Genomic DNA, 17,132 nt, shown 5'->3' with positions numbered 1-17,132 from the left:
ATAAAGTTCGAAGCTTTGGGGAATAATAAGAGAACATATTTGAGAAAACAAAATTACATATTTGAGAAAACATTTAACTTTTTAATTTCGTTTCAAATAAAACAAGGCACAAATTAAAAAATTTTAAAATTAATTTGATTATTAGATATTAAATTGATTTTTATATCGAATAGAATTATTTTCAATTTTGTATATAAATTTTATAAAAATAATATCGACTTCATGTACTTAATTTGCAATAAAGTATATTCACCAACATGTTGGCACGGTTGGTAGTATGATTTAATATTTTTATTCATACTACCAACCGTGCTAACATGTTGGTGATTATACTTTATTACAAATTAAGTACATGAAGTCGATATTATTTTTATATTAAATTTTACGACTCATACAAATATTAAATCTTAATATATATATATATATATATATTAAATTTTATGACTCATAGAAATATTCGTAGATGCGGTGTGATATTTTGTCAGAATATCAGTGAAATTGAAAATTTGATATTTTTTTAGTACAACAATTGTAGGATGACTATGTCAATTAACGTTGAACTAATGTCACATTTACCCAAATGAAACGTAATCATCAATGATAATTTGAAAAATGGGTCCCAATTGATTACATTTGTTGTTGTTTTACCCATGTTCCCAATCATAATGAACTATGGAGTCCACCTTCAAATCTATAATCAAAACGTAATCCGATTGAGAAATGAAAGGGGCTTAATGTGATTGTGGTTGAAAACTAGGTAGGATCCACTACCTTTATCATTATTATTATAGATTTTGTTACTATAATGACGTAAAAATAATGAACCTGCCACATTTAATGTTAGCTTTGTCTTTACCATTATCATTATGGTTATCATTAGGGTCAAATAGTAACGATAACAATAACAGTAAAATGTGATAAATTTATAATTCTAAATAAATAAAAAATAATAATCTAATTATATTTGTAATTGAGACTTATTAAACGTGACAGAAACTCATTTTGGCTAGCGATATTGATATTGTAATAATTGAAGATACTCTCCCATTAGCATTACTCAAATTTACAAAGGTTCCATTTTGAACACAAACACTCAAAATTATGCTCTTACGTTTTCAAGCATCTCGCGCGTTTCTTCCACTTCCAAGTTCTTGTTTCATGAAATTTGGCCCATCAAAACAATTAGGGTTTACTTCCATTTCTTCTTCTCCAACGAAATCCTTCGCCAAAGTAATTCTTCTTCGCTTTCACTAATTTGTTTCTCAATTCATTGCCTCTGCTTTTCAGTTCATCAAATTCTTCCCACCCTTCATTTCCTTAATCGCAGATGGCATCAGACCACTACACCTTTGGGCGTTACAAGATTGATCCGAAGGAAGTATTCTACTGCACCACTCTCTCTTACGCCATGGTCAACCTTCGTCCTCTTGTTCCTGGTACTCTACTTTGCTTTTCTTTACTGCTTTTTCCGTTGTCGTATGGAGTTTGATCTCATAGTTCTCTATGATTAACCGGTTTGAGTAACTATGCACATCTGTTTTTGAATTTATTTAAGGAACAAAACGAGATCTGGAGTAGATTTTTGCAATTATTTGTGCTTTTCTTCAATTACAAATTAGAAATCTTGAAGAGTAACAGGAAGTTCAACACAGATATCCAGAGTTAGACGAATACACTCTAATCAAAGAATACAAAATAGAAACGGCTCCTATTTTCTCGGATATTGCGAGTATTTGGCCCAGTTTACATGCATTTGACTAATATCAGCAGACTTCCATAGTGATTGTGTTTTTTTATCTGTATTCCGTGACGGAGTTTTGCAAGGGACGCGTGGTACAAAACTTTTTTAAGAAGTTATTTGCCAAATCCTCCGTTGAAATATTTAGTGTGGGAGGGATCCTAAAATCAGAGTAGTTTTTCTTTGGAGTACGAGAATGTGGATGGAGTGGAGTAGAAAGGGTTTTCTAAGATAAGTTTGAGGGAAATTGAGAGCGCTGCGATGTAGAATTGAGAATTTAGATGCCATACCAAAATATACTGCTTATTTTAGTATCAATTGGTCCCCTCACAAAAATTAGTTCATCTTCAAGTTAAGTAGTAGATGGAGTTTGTCTGATGGGTTTCAGTATTCAGTCCAGTCTAAACCATCGAAAATTGGGGAAATATTACACTTTGGGTTGGTCAAATGGCCAATGAGGCAGACGCTCAAATATCTTTTGCACAATAGGCATCAATTGTTTGAAGCACTAGCGTTACTGATAAGTGATAAGTTTGTTTGCTTGTATGACTATAAACTACGTAGTGAAATGATAGCCATCGGAGAAATAATAACTCCATTCACAATGTTTCAAGAATTATTCCACTCTTCTATCTCTTCTCCTGCAGATTCCTTATAAGCTCTAAATTCACAACGGGTTGATCCTCATTCCTATTTCCTCAATATTAAACCCTTTTCACATCTCACATCTTGCTTTGTCTTTCATCTCATTCTTTATAGGCTTCATATTTGATAATTTTCTTCTGTTGTTCCTATCAGCTATTTAGGTTCCTAATTGTCTTTCAATCAAGTTGTGTTGACTATTTATCTGTGTGTGTTTCATTCTTCGATTGGGCCGTGCAAATTTTTAGTAGAGAATTTGGATCACCAAGAATTGATGATCTCTTATTTTTTGGTTTGCCATTTTGGTTTCTTATGACTTGTACAAAGGAAAGTTTCATGAGATTTTATCATGGTATAGTCGCAGTCTTGGAAGACAGAGATATCTCCTTTATGCTAAAATGTTTAATGTGAGGACTATGCATCAAGCTAACTTGGCTGACATTTTTAGATGATTGAAGTGGGATAATGAATATTTGTCTAAGCATCTTATTTAAAAGATACTTTTGTGCAGTATTCTAGAGCAAGAGCTTCTCTCTTTGCTGAACTGCACCTGCTTACTTTTGTTCTTATATTCAACGTTCTTATCTCCTTCTTACTATTGTTTGATTAATTGCTTTTGTCTTTGCAGGTCATATCCTTTTTGAATCACAATTTACTGGACAATATTAGGAGGTGCTTGTATGCTGATTATAGAAGGGAGCCACTCGTTTATCAAACGTTGCCTCGTGACCCTAGATTTTGAGCTAACAATGATTACATTTTTTTGATTTCTAACCCATGCACTATCATTTCTCAATATTATCCTTCAAATTTATTTTTATACTCATGATCAAAATAACAAGTGGCGACTCTTATTTCCATTTCATCTCTTTTCAAGACAAGGATGGTTTTAACACGAAATCTACCATTCCACTTTTGGTTGTACATATCTTTTAGTGGAAAGCCTGACAGGTTTACTATGTCGAGTGACTTTAATTTGTTTAGATTATGGTTCAACTTGCAAATTTTGTTTGACTTAACATTTCATACACGTGCTTGTCTGCCCAAAGCGTGAAGTTCAGCGCTTTGCTGATCTCACTGTTGATGAGACTTGTGATCTATGGCTCGCAGCTCAGCGGGTTGGTCGCCAGTTAGAGTTGTACCATAAAGCTTCGTCACTCACATTTGCAATCCAAGTAAGCCATTTTGACGAAATATAAAGGCAGATTTCTATCAGATATCGATTCATTTTCTTATTTCATCATCTTGCTAGTAGGCTGGCATTTGATTGATGGATTTGATATTTAATCAACACTGTTTATTGGGTTCTGTTTTGTTCTAGTCAAATAAGTTTCATCCTGGAAATTTCTTAGCATCGTAGCCTTTCTATTGGTGTTTAATTGTTAGTTACTATTTTTCTTGTACTGTCATAATGTGGCCTTTGTCTACCTGGATTCTTGTTGTGTCTTTCATGCTGTTCGATGCCTTGGATGGTCTATCACTATGTGCGGTGGTGCAACTTGCAAGAAGTGAGTTCTTAGTAGGGTGAAAAGTGCTTCTTCAGATATTCTTGGTTTTAAGTTAGTTCCATGGTTTAGGAAGAAAAACACTTATTCAATAGTCATTCAAAAACTTCCTCTTTATGACGTCTGTGGTAAGTACTCTCAAGAAATGTCTTGGTAGTGTGTTTCCATGGCTATCATACAGAAAAATTGAGCGGACTGAATCTTATAGTTCAAACACTTTTAATATTTAATCAACATGGTTTATTTGTTTATTTTTGCATTGTTCACCCTGTCTTTCGAAGGGGGAAAAGCTATGGATTTATATTTTTTAGTGCTAACCTCCTGATTAGTTAAGGGTCATGTTGTAGGACGGTCCGCAGGCAGGACAAACTGTACCCCATGTTCACATTCATATTCTCCCAAGGAAGGGTGGCGATTTTGAGAAAAATGATGAGATTTATGATGCTGTAAGATGATGAATCCATTTGTTACGTATCACCTACTTTTTTTAGACTTGGAAAACCAATCTAATTCAGGTTATTGTTTTTTGTCATATATAGATTGATGAGAAGGAGAAAGAATTGAAGCAACATCTTGATTTGGACAAGGAGAGGAAAGATAGAGACATGGAAGAGATGGCTGAAGAGGCAGAGCAGTACAGAAAGCTTTTGTTGTAACTTCCTTTTCCTTTTCCTTTTCTTTTTGGCTTCTGCCAAGTCCACTATTTTTTAACAATTGCGTTGTAATTTATGACAACATAAAGTATTGAAAAATTAACTTATCATATGAAAGGCATAATGGGGTATATTTTTCTTTTAAATATGGAAAACACTATTATTTTCATCACCCTAAGCCTTTGACCGAGTCGGATGATGATGTATATTATATTCCTTTCATCATGCTAGACCATCGTACGTGGTATATGACATTGGTAGAGTAGAGTTTTTAAGTCGTCATTATTTAAAAAATAACTTCGAACAAAAACACGCACTCATTAAGAATCGACACCCAACTAGAGTAGAGCCTAATTTTAGAACTTTATTATTTATTAATTTCTAGCTACTTTTATACTTCATCATTTATTTTAAGAATATTACTATTCTTTTAAAAGTTACACAATTATCTTTCAAACTTACACAAAAGCTTCAAAATGCTGGAGTAAAAAATCCATTTCAATCCTAATTTCATTTCATGTCATTGCCAAACTTAGGGACAGTTTTAAAATGTCTATGAAAAAAAATTAAAGATAATATTGCAACTTTTCAAAGATTGCATTTTATATTTATTACAATATTTATTACAATATTTATTTGAATGAAAGTCAAATGAAAGTGAAGGAGTGAGTTGAAGCTTGAAACTAATCTATTTCACTTGTTGAGACCCTTGTTAGAGAGCCACCATTCATAGGGTTTGTACAACAGAATTTTGTATGCTTAGAACAAAGAAAACAAAATGCCTCTACTTAGTCCATACTCATGGAAGCTTGAAGCATCCCCTCAACTTGAGCATGGTGGAACACCCTTGGTCTAGTCAACCATCACAAGGAGGAAAAAATGGATAACCATGGTTTTAAGAACCAATTTTGGTCTCTTTAGTTTGATCGATCCTAACAAGATAAAATTGATAATTTTAAATTTCATTTCAACTCTTCAATAAGACCCTTCATTATCATTGAAAATAAATCTCCACTTACTAGACCAAACCCGCCACTTAAAAAGGATTTACTTGAAAAGAAATGGTGAGAAAACAAGCACTTACTAAAAACAAAACAGAAAACTAAGGTTTAAATGCTATGTTAGTCTCTCTACTTTTAGTTTTGACTTATTTTAGTGCTTATGCTTTAAAAATATTCATTTTGGTCCCTATACTTTTAACTTTGGTTCATTTTTTGTCATTGTCCTTTCAAAAAGTGACCATTTTGGTCCCAGATGAAAATGATCATTTTTTCAAAGTTAAAGGATCAAAATGAACATTTTGAAAGTACAGGAACTAAAATAAAAACAAAAATGAACAAAAGTTAATAATACAAAAACCAAAGCAGTATTAAAATAAAAAACTAAATAGTTATCGAGGCAAGCCTAAAAACACCCAAAGTTCTAACAAGAATGGCACATGAAAGATACAACTATGCCTTTATGGTCAGTATGTGTACACGCTATCCAAATCACAGACATTGATATATGTTATTCTACAGACTTAAAGAGAGGTGGAAATACAAAGAAAAACATATATCAAAAAACAACATGACATGCCTGTAATTCCCAGATTGGACAAAAAAACAACATATACTTTAAACTCTGAATGAGAATTTTTCTACCTTAAAACTCACAATCAGAAGAGAAACAACATTGCAGCAAAGCACAACACCCTCTTCTTCTTCATCACAATTCAAACTCATCTTCAAGCTTCAATGCCTCAGCAGCTGCTTCTTCCTCCTCATCATCAACTACAAAATAAGGATTATGAGCCTCAGGCTTGAACTTATAACCAGTGAATGCATAAAATGCAAGCGTCGCCAATTCCCCAGCCACGACACTCGTCCAAAGATACCGATATGAAGTAATTGTCTCAAGTGCATAAACTACGACCCGAGTGAAGTAGATATAACATATAACCACAATGTAATACTGTCTGAAGAGGGTCAATTTCATCAAATTCACAGCTGCTTTTCCATCAGTTCGTGCAGCTTCACGCAAGTTCTTGATCGACCAGACAATGGGGAACAGAACAGCACAGCAACAAATCACATCAACAAGCAAGAACACTTGTTTCCAAGTAACCCAATCTTGTTCAAATGGCCCAGTTTCATCAATCACAACTTGAGCAATATTAGCCACAACTTGCAATGGAATCACAATCATCAAGACCTTCTTCTCTTTGTCCTGCAAATAAGGTTTCAAGAAAGACCAACCAGTGCCAATCAAGACGATCAAAGTGAACAAGGTGATACCCTTTAAGAAACTAAAAATGTAGAACAGAACATCCCAACCATGGGCGCTTCCAGTGCGCTTAATGTATGATTTATCCTCAGCTTCACAAAGAAGATTCAAAGCCTTCAAGATCACAACAGCAAGCATAAAGAAATGAATACCATAAACCGTCAATCGCTTTTTGTAAAGAACATGAATCCAAACAACAGCAAGCGAGAAATAAATCAAAGAGAAAACGAAGTAAATCCTAGGGAGGATGGTTTTCCCAGCAGAAAGATAGTCCCGGCCACCGTTTTTACCCTCGAGATTGTACATAGCGGATCGAACATCCATAGAAACCTTGAGTTGCTGAAGACAGTTAGCAAAAACGAGAGTGTATTGATCGGCATCACTCTCGGAATATAGAACATCGAATCGATCGCTACCTTTGAGGGTATTGAAGGTGTAAACGGGTTTGACGAGGTCGGATTGAAGAGCGCAAGAGATTTCCCCTTCCTCCAATTGCTGGATCACATGAAGCCATGATTCTCGAGTACAGAGGAAGAATCCGGCCTTGGAGAGGTCGAGATCTGGATTGGAATCGGAGAGTGAGAGACGAGAGACGTTAAGCTCGAGACGACCAACATGGCTGAAGCCGAAGACGTCGAAGGGAATGATGGGTCGATTGTCATTTGTGATCTCCGTGAAACGAATCTCTGCAAACGAAGATATGGGTAAGAGGAAGATGAGGAGCAGAAACAAGGAGGAGGAGGAGAAATCCATGGCCGCCATGGCAAAGAAAGCTGAAGCTTGAAGAAGAAGACGATTGGGGTTTTCTTCTTGTCTCTCAGATCTGCTTCACCAAAATCCCTCTGGTTATATCGGAACCGACGATGATTTTTTTTATTTTTTATTTTTTTTTTTAAAAAAATTATAAATAAAAAACATTAATTTGGAATTTATAAATTTACAATTTCTACCAATCTAGGAGTTGAAGAAGACTTGTCCAGAGAAGAAAATTATTTTTTCCCCTTTTCTTTTGACTTTACTATACGCAAAGGGGCTAGAGGAAATAAATTACATATTTATTATTATACTTTTGCCATTATTATCATTTTCCCCTTTTATTTTTGTTTTAGTTTTTTTTAAGTTAACCACGTTTGAAAGTGGTTAAAACAAGTATACTTAATTCACCTCGAGGATGTATTATCATTATCATAAAATTTCTATAATGATAATATAAAAATAAAATTATCCTAATTCCGTTCATTGCTTACCATAAAAGCTAACATTTAAAATGTGGAATTCATTAAATGAATATGAGGTATCAAATAATAATGGGAATAGTATGTATTGTGGTAGTATGATATTTTTTTTCATTCTTCCACTTCCTATTGTACTAAAAAAATACATATAAAAGTGGAGATAAAAAAGTATGGAGGACCAAAATTATCTGTGGATGGAGCTCCATTGTTTACAATGGACTAGGTTCGTATTACTATTTGAATTATGTGCAAATGAGTTGATTTCGTGTTTTGTACTTTGATGATATTTTGTGTATTTTTTTTAAATGAGTTCAATATTTGTAGGGTGAAGATTTGACCGTAGATTTTTTGGATGTACGTGTATTTTAATCATTAAACTATATTTGAATTGACTTTTTAATTTTTATTTTAAAAATAGTATCTCACAATTAATTAAATTAATTATTATCATTAATAATGGATTATGTGTCGGCCTGTCACATACTAGAGTAATGAAATGATAGGTATAGATGATGAATGAACAATATTAATGAGAGAGAATCTATACCTTATTGAATTGAACTAATTTGATTCCAATTTTTATTTAGTAGTTAAGATATTAAAATTCACACAAAGTGAGTGTATGGAATTCAACAACCAAAGCAAACTTGTATTTTGTTTTTTTATTATCAAAATTTTTAAATTAGGTTTAAATCTTTTGTCACCTTGACTAACTTATAAAATATCTATTTTAATATCAAACTTCGAAGAAAAAAAATCAATAAAAAATAATCAATCAACGTCTTGGTTTCTATTCTATATCTCTCATTTGAATTCTATTTGTGTTGGGATGATGACTCAGTTTGTCTTACTAGGTGCTACACTTCAAAGTGTAATCCGACTTAAAATCAATGCTTGAACAACACTGGGACGATCATAGAAATGTATTTCTAGAAAAAAACGATTCAATTGATGGAATTTAATATGATACTTATGAGATCAATATTTCAATATTTCAAAAATCATAAATAATCTATTAAATAAATCTAACATGAAAAAATATCCACTATCCAAACAATACGTAGAGTAACTCTCAATATAGCAATAAAGAGATACTCAATATTCGAGAGTATTAAGAATATTTTAAGTCAAACCAAGATAATAATTTAGAAACTTACGACTTTCTTTAATATACTTTGTTTTAACATAAAAATAGAAGTGGAGATTCGAACTTTTGACCAAGATACACGGAACTAAATCCAACCAATGTCCAATTATCTCTCTCCTTCCTTGAAAAGAAAAAAAAAATTATTATATCCATTAAGGTGTTTCTGTAAAAAAGGCTAGGGCACCAACAAATGGGGCATTTATATAAGTAGCAGGCTCCGACTGCCGATAGTTATTCCGATCATCAGAAAATTTATCGCCATTATCAGGTCCACCAACAATGGCGCCAAGAAGCAGATTCGGATTTGGTGAAGAAGAGTACAGAAACTGGAAACCTTCATTGCAAGAAACTCGATTAGGGTGTGAATGAAGGGACGGCACAGAGGAACCTCTATGGTGAATATGCTGAGGGTATCGTTCTCCAAATCCCACCATGTATGACATTTTCTCTGGATTTTCTCCCAATATGTAATCGACTTGTTTCTTTGCTTGTGCGATTAGGTCTTCTGGGGAAATCCTTGAAGTCCCACATCGAATGGATCCGCCATTGGAGCTTAGGTATTTCGCGTAGGTTAGAAGGAGAAAAGTTGCTGAAGTTACATACTGCAGGTTGCTCTCGCTTCCTTTGAAAAATAGTCCTCCTGCAATTTTCGATTTCATGAGCATGAATTGTTTTCATTTGAAAATGGGTGTCTATTCTGTCTTCTTGTTCGTGTACTAGCTCTGCTTTTCATTTTATGTATTATAGGGTTAATTACACTTTAGTACTTGATCTTTGAGTTTATTTCATTTTGCTTCATGATTTCTTAGAATATTTGTTCAGTTTCAATACTACTTTGCTCTTTAGACTTTCGAGTTTTCGTTCTTTTAAAATGTTATACTGGAGTCCTATACATTTAACTTTAGTTCATATTTGTTCATAAACTAAACAGTACCATTTTTATCCTTATCCTTATTTTAGTTTTTGATAAATGGATGGTATAGCTTTAAGCCTTTAATACATTTATTAATGTATCAACTTGGCACTTGAGAGAAAATGGGTAGCAATCATAAATTAATAGTAAAGGACAAAAATTGTCTTTTTTATAGGTTGATGCAATAAAATAGACATTTTGAAAGTCATGGGCAAAAATGTCTTTTTCTTTTTCTTTTTTGTTTTTTTTAAAGGAACTTTTAAAAATTCAAGCACAGTTATGCAGTAAAATAGGATTAAGACCTGATATATGATATATGTAGAATTGTACATGCATAAATAAATGACAAGGAAATAGTTATGTTATTGCTAACCAGGAGTATATTGACCACTTAAACTGGAAGTTCCTGGGATGAGGGAGCATATGTAATTATCTGAGTGTGCTTTATAGATTTGGAACTCCTCTGAATTTTGCACTAGGAAATCCTGTGGCAAAGGTCCACACCATGATAAGATCATCAAGCTTCAGTTTAGGAAATAGATTTTGGACTGATTTTTATCCAGAGGGAGCAAAACCAAACCTGGGAGAGAAGGATCTTGGTTCCTGGGCGCTTGTCGTCCCAGCTAAAAGTGTAGTCATCTTCTTCGGCTCCTAGTATATGGCCATTGGATTGGATATAGTTCAAATGTATGCTGTTTTTTGAGGCTTTGTAAATCCATGAGGCAGCCCATAGAAGCTCATCCTGATAGAGTGTCAATATGAACTCAGAAGAAACACCACCTTGAAAGAGAAAAAAAAAAAAAATGAAAACAAGTAGATGTATGTGTATCTTCTTACTTACATTGTATCCTGAGTAAGAACAGTAAAATGGACAGACCACTGAATGGAGGGAATCACTGTAAGAACCTCTATGCTTATCTGCAAAATCGAATACCTGCATTGCATTAAATGGGAACTTGTTACTTTGTTTAGAGCATAATGATGTGCAATGGGTGTGAGGAATGGGAGTATGATTTACTTTTAAGGCCGCATCGAGTAATTTGTTAGAATAAGAAGGGTCGGATGCTTTGAATACGATTGAAGCTGCAGCCAACGCAGCTGCAGTCTCTGCTGCTACATCAGAGCCTGGGTTTTGAGCAGTTATCTTATACACAGTACGTGGCGTGTCCATATCTTCTGGCCTTTCCCAACATTTATGATCAAGGTTTGGATCTCCCACCTTCACACCACAAGTTTACTTACATTACACATTCTTATTATAGTGATTATTGTTATCTTAACCATCATATTCTCTTTTCTTTCCCCTCTCTCACACATTTGCTTATAGTCACTATACTCACTTGAACATATAAGACGTCAGGCGCAGCAGTGGCAGCCTTCAATAGATAATCCGACCCCCAACGAACTGCTGATCTTGCATTTTCAATCTCATTCCCCATTGAGTCACCAAACTCAATGACACTCCAAGCCAGCAATGTAGTAGTAAAGGCCATTGGCAAGCCAAACTTGACATTATCCCCGGCATCATAGTAGCCACCAACAAGGTCAACCTGGAAAGTTCATATTCACGTGCCATTAAGTTAGAGCCTGAGTTATTAGACTCATAGAAGTAGTAACAAACATAATAAGAAGAAAAGGGGAGTAAGCACATGATAAGAGGAGCCATCTGATAAGGCAGAATCACCCCTCCATGCGAGACGTTGGTTCGAGGGCAGCTTCCCGGATCGCTGTCCCTGAAAGAAAAGAATGGAATACTGAAGGGCAGTAGAGTAATGTTGAGGAGTGAAAGCAGAGGAAGATAAGGTAAAGAGAGGCAAAATGAAGTAGAGAGGCAAAGTGATTGAAAAAGACATTGTTACAAGTTGTAATATAACACACTGACTTGGAATAGTAGTGGTGAAATGGGGGTGTTATTTATAGAGAAGGAAGTTTAGTTTAGTGTTGGTTGAGAGAGAAATTATTCACGAGATCAACTGCGCCGAATTGGAAGTTAATAGGTGAGGTGAAGACAAACCAACTTTACAGTTGGGATTGGATTGGATAAAGGAATGAAAAAGTCAGGGAGAAAGTGAATTGAATTTATGGGGGTATTGTTTAGTATTGAAATATAAGCAAAAGGGGGGAACTTTGGATGCCAAAATAAGAGGCGGAAATACAGAATTGAATTTGTCTGTATTGTAAAATGAGTAGTCACGGGTGTATTTTCTTAGGCTTATTTTCTGTGCTCACATGAGTTACTCTTTTGCCACTAACAATTGAATAGGTAGAAATTATGAAGTCTCAAGTTTCATTTCTTGTGATTGGCAAGTGGGATTATCCTCAACTTTCACATGTGTCTTCTATATTAACTTCTCTAGAAACAGATTAGAAATGTATGTCTGATTTGTGGAACAAAAACTGCACCCCTTAAACATTCTTACAAACCTAACTAAGTTGTCTTGGCCTGAAGAATGTTATAGCTTTAAAGACTTTTGGGGAAACTACCTTTTAGTCCCCAAGTTTTGAAGACTAGGTGTGTTTGATCATTGAGTTTTCAAAACGTACATTTAAGTCTATGAGTTTTTTTAGATTACATAGATTAGGTGCATTTGATCTCTGAGTTTTCAAAATGTAACTTTTTAGTTCTCAAGTTTTTAAGAATGTTGGGCCTGCTTCTGCAAAAGAAAAACAAATTAGCCCAAATGATGAAAAATTAAATGAGGCCCTTTACTATTTGATCCAAATCGAGAGCCATGTTCTTTGTCCCAAGTCCTTTGGTTGGTAGAGAACTTGGTTGATAGGAGCCTACGATTTTCCAGCTGATGCCTTACACGTGGTCGATTCCACTACTCTTTGTCTGATGGAAAAAATGAAAAAGAACTCCTTTTTCTGATGGGTGATTAATGCAAATCAAAATTTTCTTTCTCTCTCTAGTTTTTTGATTCTCTCGTTCTCCGCCTTCTGTATTCTTTTACTTTCTTCTAACCCTAATGCTTTCTTGTTTGATCTATGCGACTGCTTTGAGTATACGATGGAGAAGACTTGCAATTGGGTAGACGATGACAGAAGGGAAAGGTAAACGATCATGCAATCGTGTAGATGATTGCTGAAAGAAAAGGTAGACGATCGATCGATCTTCTAGACGATATGAAGAAAATAGTAAACGATTGAGCTATCTTGTAGACGATGAGAAGAGAAGAAGAAAATTTGCTCAGCAATGTACGTGGTTCGGCTATTAAAGCCTACGTCCACAGGAAGAAGAGGGTTTTTATTAAGACGCTAAGTCACATACTCCTTTTTTTTTTACAGATCTTTCAAGTTTTCTTGAAGCTATGTAGTTGTTGTATCTAAAAATTTGTAAATGATGAGTATATATACTAATTTCTAATACAAGTAGTTACAATAACTAACTGTAAAGATTAACAGTAATTTTCACTTAGAATTGCATCTGATAGAAGACATCTAACTCTTTCCATAAGTGTCTTATTTAGTCTTTCAACAACTCCATTTTGTTGAGGAGTGAATCTAACTGTCTTATGCCTAGTAATTCCTGTTTCTTTACAGAATTTGTTGAACTCTTCATTACAAAATTCCAGTCCATTATCAGTTCTTAGGTATTTAATTTCTTTAGAAGTTTGTTTCTCTATCATGAGTTTCCATTCCTTAAATCTATCAAACACTTGGTCTTTAGTTTTAAGAAAGTAGACCCAACTTTTCCTAGAGAAATCATTAATAAAAGAAAGTAAATACTTTGAGCCACTTAAGCTAGGTGTAGGAGCTGGACCCCATAGGTCAGAGTGTATGTAGTCTAGGATAGCTTTTGTGGTATGTTGTGCTTTAGTGAAGCTTTGCCTTGTGGTTTTCCCTAAAACACAGTGTTCACAAAAGGTTAGATCTTTTGAGAGGCTTTTAGGGAGAATTTCCTTGATTAGATAGGACTTCTAGGCCTTTAGCACTTATGTGAGATAACCTTTTGTGCCATAGATCAGCCTTTATGATCTCATTTGTGGTGGTTACATAAACTCCTGTTATCATCTCAACTCCTTTAACCACAAATAAGTCATTTATCTTTTCCCCAACTAATATTACTTTAGAGTCCTTTAGCACCTCAAGAGTTCCTCCTTTACCCCTGTATTCACACCCTATAACATCTAACATACCTAAGGAGATTAGATTTCTCTTAAGTAGTGGAACATATCTCACATTCCTAAGAAGTTTGATGGTTCCATCCTTAAGTTTCATGGAAACAGAGCCAATGCCTTCAATTTTACAGACTTGGTTGTTTCCCATATAAGTCGTTTCTCTTTTTATTTTCTTAAAGGTGTTAAACCAAGGTTTCATTGAGGTCATATGGTAGGTGCATCGAGAGTCTAAAACCCAATCATGTTTTCCTATAGGGTTTACATGATTAGATTTGTCTAAAGTTGAGGCTAAGGCATTTGAGTAAATGAATGAACCCTCTATAATAGATGCCTCAAGCTGTTTGCCTTTTGAATCCTTCTCTTTCTCTTGGTTCTTTCTCTTTAAAATAAAATAATCTTTTATTAGATGTCCTTTCTTCTTACCGTACTTACATTTTATTTTCTATTTTGATTTATTTTCTTATGGGTTATGAGGTTTCCTATCTTTAGAGTGGCTTTGTTTAAAGTTTCCTTTTACAAACAGACCTTCACCACTAGGTTTATCCTTTTTATCAACCTGTAGCTCAAGCTCTTTAGTTCTTAGGGCTGATATTATGGTGTATGTACTTATACTATCCCTTCCATACTTTAGAGCATTCTTCATTTCTTTATACGGTTCAGACAAAGAGTTTAAAAGCAGATAAGCCTTGTTTTCATCACTAAGTTTTTCTCTTAGAGTTTTAAATTCAGTAACTATCTTCTTGAACTCATCTAAGTTATCAGTTAGTGTTTTAGATGAATCCATTTTAAACGTGAAGAACTTCTCTTTAAGATACATTTTGCTAGGAAGGTCTTTAGTAACATACAACTCTTCTAGCTTAGTCCATATTCTAAATGCAGTTTCTTGATCTAAAACTTGTCTAAGAACACTATCACTTAGATTAAGAACTAACGTACCATAGGCTACCAGTTCCAATCCTCATTTTCTTGGGCTGTCACTGTGGTAGGGAGTGTTGATGGATCAAGGAGGGCTCTGTAGGTTTTCTGCTGGCCGAGTATCGCCTTGATCTTGGCCTTCCACAGTCCAAAGTCTCCTTTGCCATCGAATTTCTTCCCCTTGAACCTTGTTACTGACATTTTGGATGAAAGCTTGTGTCTTGATTCTCCAAGAATTGAGATCTTGAATGTCCATTGCTCTGATACCACTTTGTTGGGCCTGCTTTTAAGAAAAACAAATTAACCCAAATGATGAAAAATAAAGTGAGGCCCTTTACTGTTTGATCTAAATCCAGAGCCTTGTTCTTTACCCCAAGTCCTTTGGTTGGTAGAGAATTTGGTTGATAGGAGCCCACGATTTTCCAACTGATGCCTTACACGTGGTCGATCCCACTGCTCTTTGTCTGATAGAAAAAATGAAAAAGAACTTTTTCTGATGGGTGATTAATGCAAATCAAAATTTTCTCTCTCTCTCTCTCTAGCTTTCTGATTCTCTCGTTCTCCACCTTTTGTGTTTTTTTACTTTCTTCTAACCCTAATGCTTCCTTGTTTGATCTGTGTGACTGCTTTGAGTATACAATGGAGGAGACTTGCAATCGGGTAGATGATGTTAGAAGGGAAAGGTAAACGATCATGCAATCATGTAGACGATTGTTGAAAGAAAAGGTAGACGATCTAGACGATATGAAGAAAATGGTAAACGATCGAGCTATCTTGAGCTATCTTGTAGACGATGAGAAGAGAAGAAGAAAATTTGCTCAACGATGTACGTGGTTCGACTATTAAAGCCTACATCCACAGGAAGAAGAGAGTTTTTATTTAGAAGCTAAGTCACAGACTTCTTTTTCTTTACCGATCTTTCAAGTTTTCTCGAAGCTATGTAGTTGTTGTATCTAAAAATTTATAAATGATGAGTATATATACTAATTTCTGATACAAGTAGTTACAATAACTAACTATAAAGATTAAAGAAATGTGAAACAGCTTATTGAATGTTGATGTATGAGCTTATATTCTTCAAAGAATATATTTGAACGGTCCATGAAGTATTTTTTTTTAATTATTATGTTATATAATTAAATGGAATTTTTGTTGGATTTTATGTCCTAAAACTCGTAGTTTATAATATCATATTCTTGTTCAATAAAGCTGTTATTGAAAATCTTTAGTAAATTTAAATTCTATATTCATGAATCCAATAAACTAAGGTTCCGAGGCTATTAAGTTTAAGTTTGAACGTTATATAGTGACATAAATGTGGACAAGTTCAAATATATATAGCCAAAATGGTCTATAGTATATGAATAAGGTTGGGTGCCTTATTTTGGGAACACTATGGATGCGGTGTTAGTACAAACGATGTGATCCTAAACCGTTCATGTGGAGACATGAAAATGGGGTATCCTATGTAAAGAGTTTATATAAGACTAAACCATGAAATAGTAACTTTTTACGTTCTAAATGCCGTTTAATGTATAAAATTGACTATTTCGTTAATTGATGACCTAGGTAACTTAATTTTAATCTTGAGCTAACTATGAACTCCTGTTCACTCGGAATTATCCTTAGATTTGCATAGGTGAGGGCAACTCATTATTGCTGGCCCAATAAGCCTCCCATATGGGGTAAGATTAGGTTGATAGCTGGGAACATAGGGTGCAAGATGGAATTCACTCCTACCCGGATAGTAGTTATAGGGATAGTAGATAGGTTGTTCCCTTTAGTACTAAATCCAGGTCTTGAACAAGGGTTCCCACCCTCTCATTGGCCCGAGAGGGGTTTGATTTATAGGTTGGATCTTAAACCAATTGTTCATTAGAGGATCAGTGGAACTTAAGGAATAAGATGTAGTCTCAGGGGTAAAACGGTTTTTATGACCCAGTCGAGATTACGAACAACTTGTGAAGGATTAGCTTACTAATCATGGTTATATCATAT

General features: G+C 34.5%; 3 protein-coding genes across 4 annotated transcripts; 1 reads left to right on the top strand and 2 right to left on the bottom strand.

Annotated features, from left to right (window-relative positions):
• The first annotated feature begins 1,027 nt into the window (after positions 1–1,027).
• On the top strand, positions 1,028–4,710 carry LOC120068992 (bifunctional bis(5'-adenosyl)-triphosphatase/adenylylsulfatase FHIT). Of its 2 annotated transcripts, XM_039020635.1 has the most exons (6): positions 1,028–1,230; positions 1,328–1,438; positions 3,409–3,555; positions 3,833–3,888; positions 4,233–4,331; positions 4,425–4,467. In XM_039020635.1, the coding sequence occupies exons 1-6, from the start codon at positions 1,102–1,104 to the stop codon at positions 4,447–4,449; spliced, it is 567 nt and encodes a 188-aa protein (XP_038876563.1). In that variant the 5' UTR covers positions 1,028–1,101; the 3' UTR covers positions 4,450–4,467. The 2 variants fall into 2 exon arrangements, with proteins under 2 accessions (XP_038876563.1, XP_038876562.1); XM_039020634.1 differs by lacking the exon at positions 3,833–3,888 and having other exon boundaries at positions 1,044–1,230; positions 4,425–4,710.
• A 1,248-nt stretch (positions 4,711–5,958) lies between these two features.
• On the bottom strand, positions 5,959–7,668 carry LOC120069009 (protein CANDIDATE G-PROTEIN COUPLED RECEPTOR 7). The gene has a single exon (XM_039020665.1). The coding sequence runs from the start codon at positions 7,563–7,565 to the stop codon at positions 6,246–6,248; it is 1,320 nt and encodes a 439-aa protein (XP_038876593.1). The 5' UTR covers positions 7,566–7,668; the 3' UTR covers positions 5,959–6,245.
• A 1,603-nt stretch (positions 7,669–9,271) lies between these two features.
• Positions 9,272–13,440, bottom strand: LOC120069019 (endoglucanase 1-like). The gene is made up of 7 exons (XM_039020677.1): positions 11,748–13,440; positions 11,439–11,648; positions 11,117–11,317; positions 10,940–11,032; positions 10,679–10,840; positions 10,472–10,583; positions 9,272–9,825 (listed from the first exon to the last, which is right to left on the bottom strand). The coding sequence occupies exons 1-7, from the start codon at positions 11,949–11,951 to the stop codon at positions 9,338–9,340; spliced, it is 1,470 nt and encodes a 489-aa protein (XP_038876605.1). The 5' UTR covers positions 11,952–13,440; the 3' UTR covers positions 9,272–9,337.
• Between the last annotated feature and the right edge of the window lie 3,692 nt (positions 13,441–17,132).

This window comes from Benincasa hispida, unplaced genomic scaffold (assembly GCF_009727055.1).
Source record: "Benincasa hispida cultivar B227 unplaced genomic scaffold, ASM972705v1 Contig179, whole genome shotgun sequence".
Taxonomy (NCBI): Eukaryota; Viridiplantae; Streptophyta; class Magnoliopsida; order Cucurbitales; family Cucurbitaceae; genus Benincasa; species Benincasa hispida.
The sequence above is the reverse complement of the archived record's forward strand: the minus strand, read 5'-3'. Positions and strand labels throughout refer to the sequence as shown.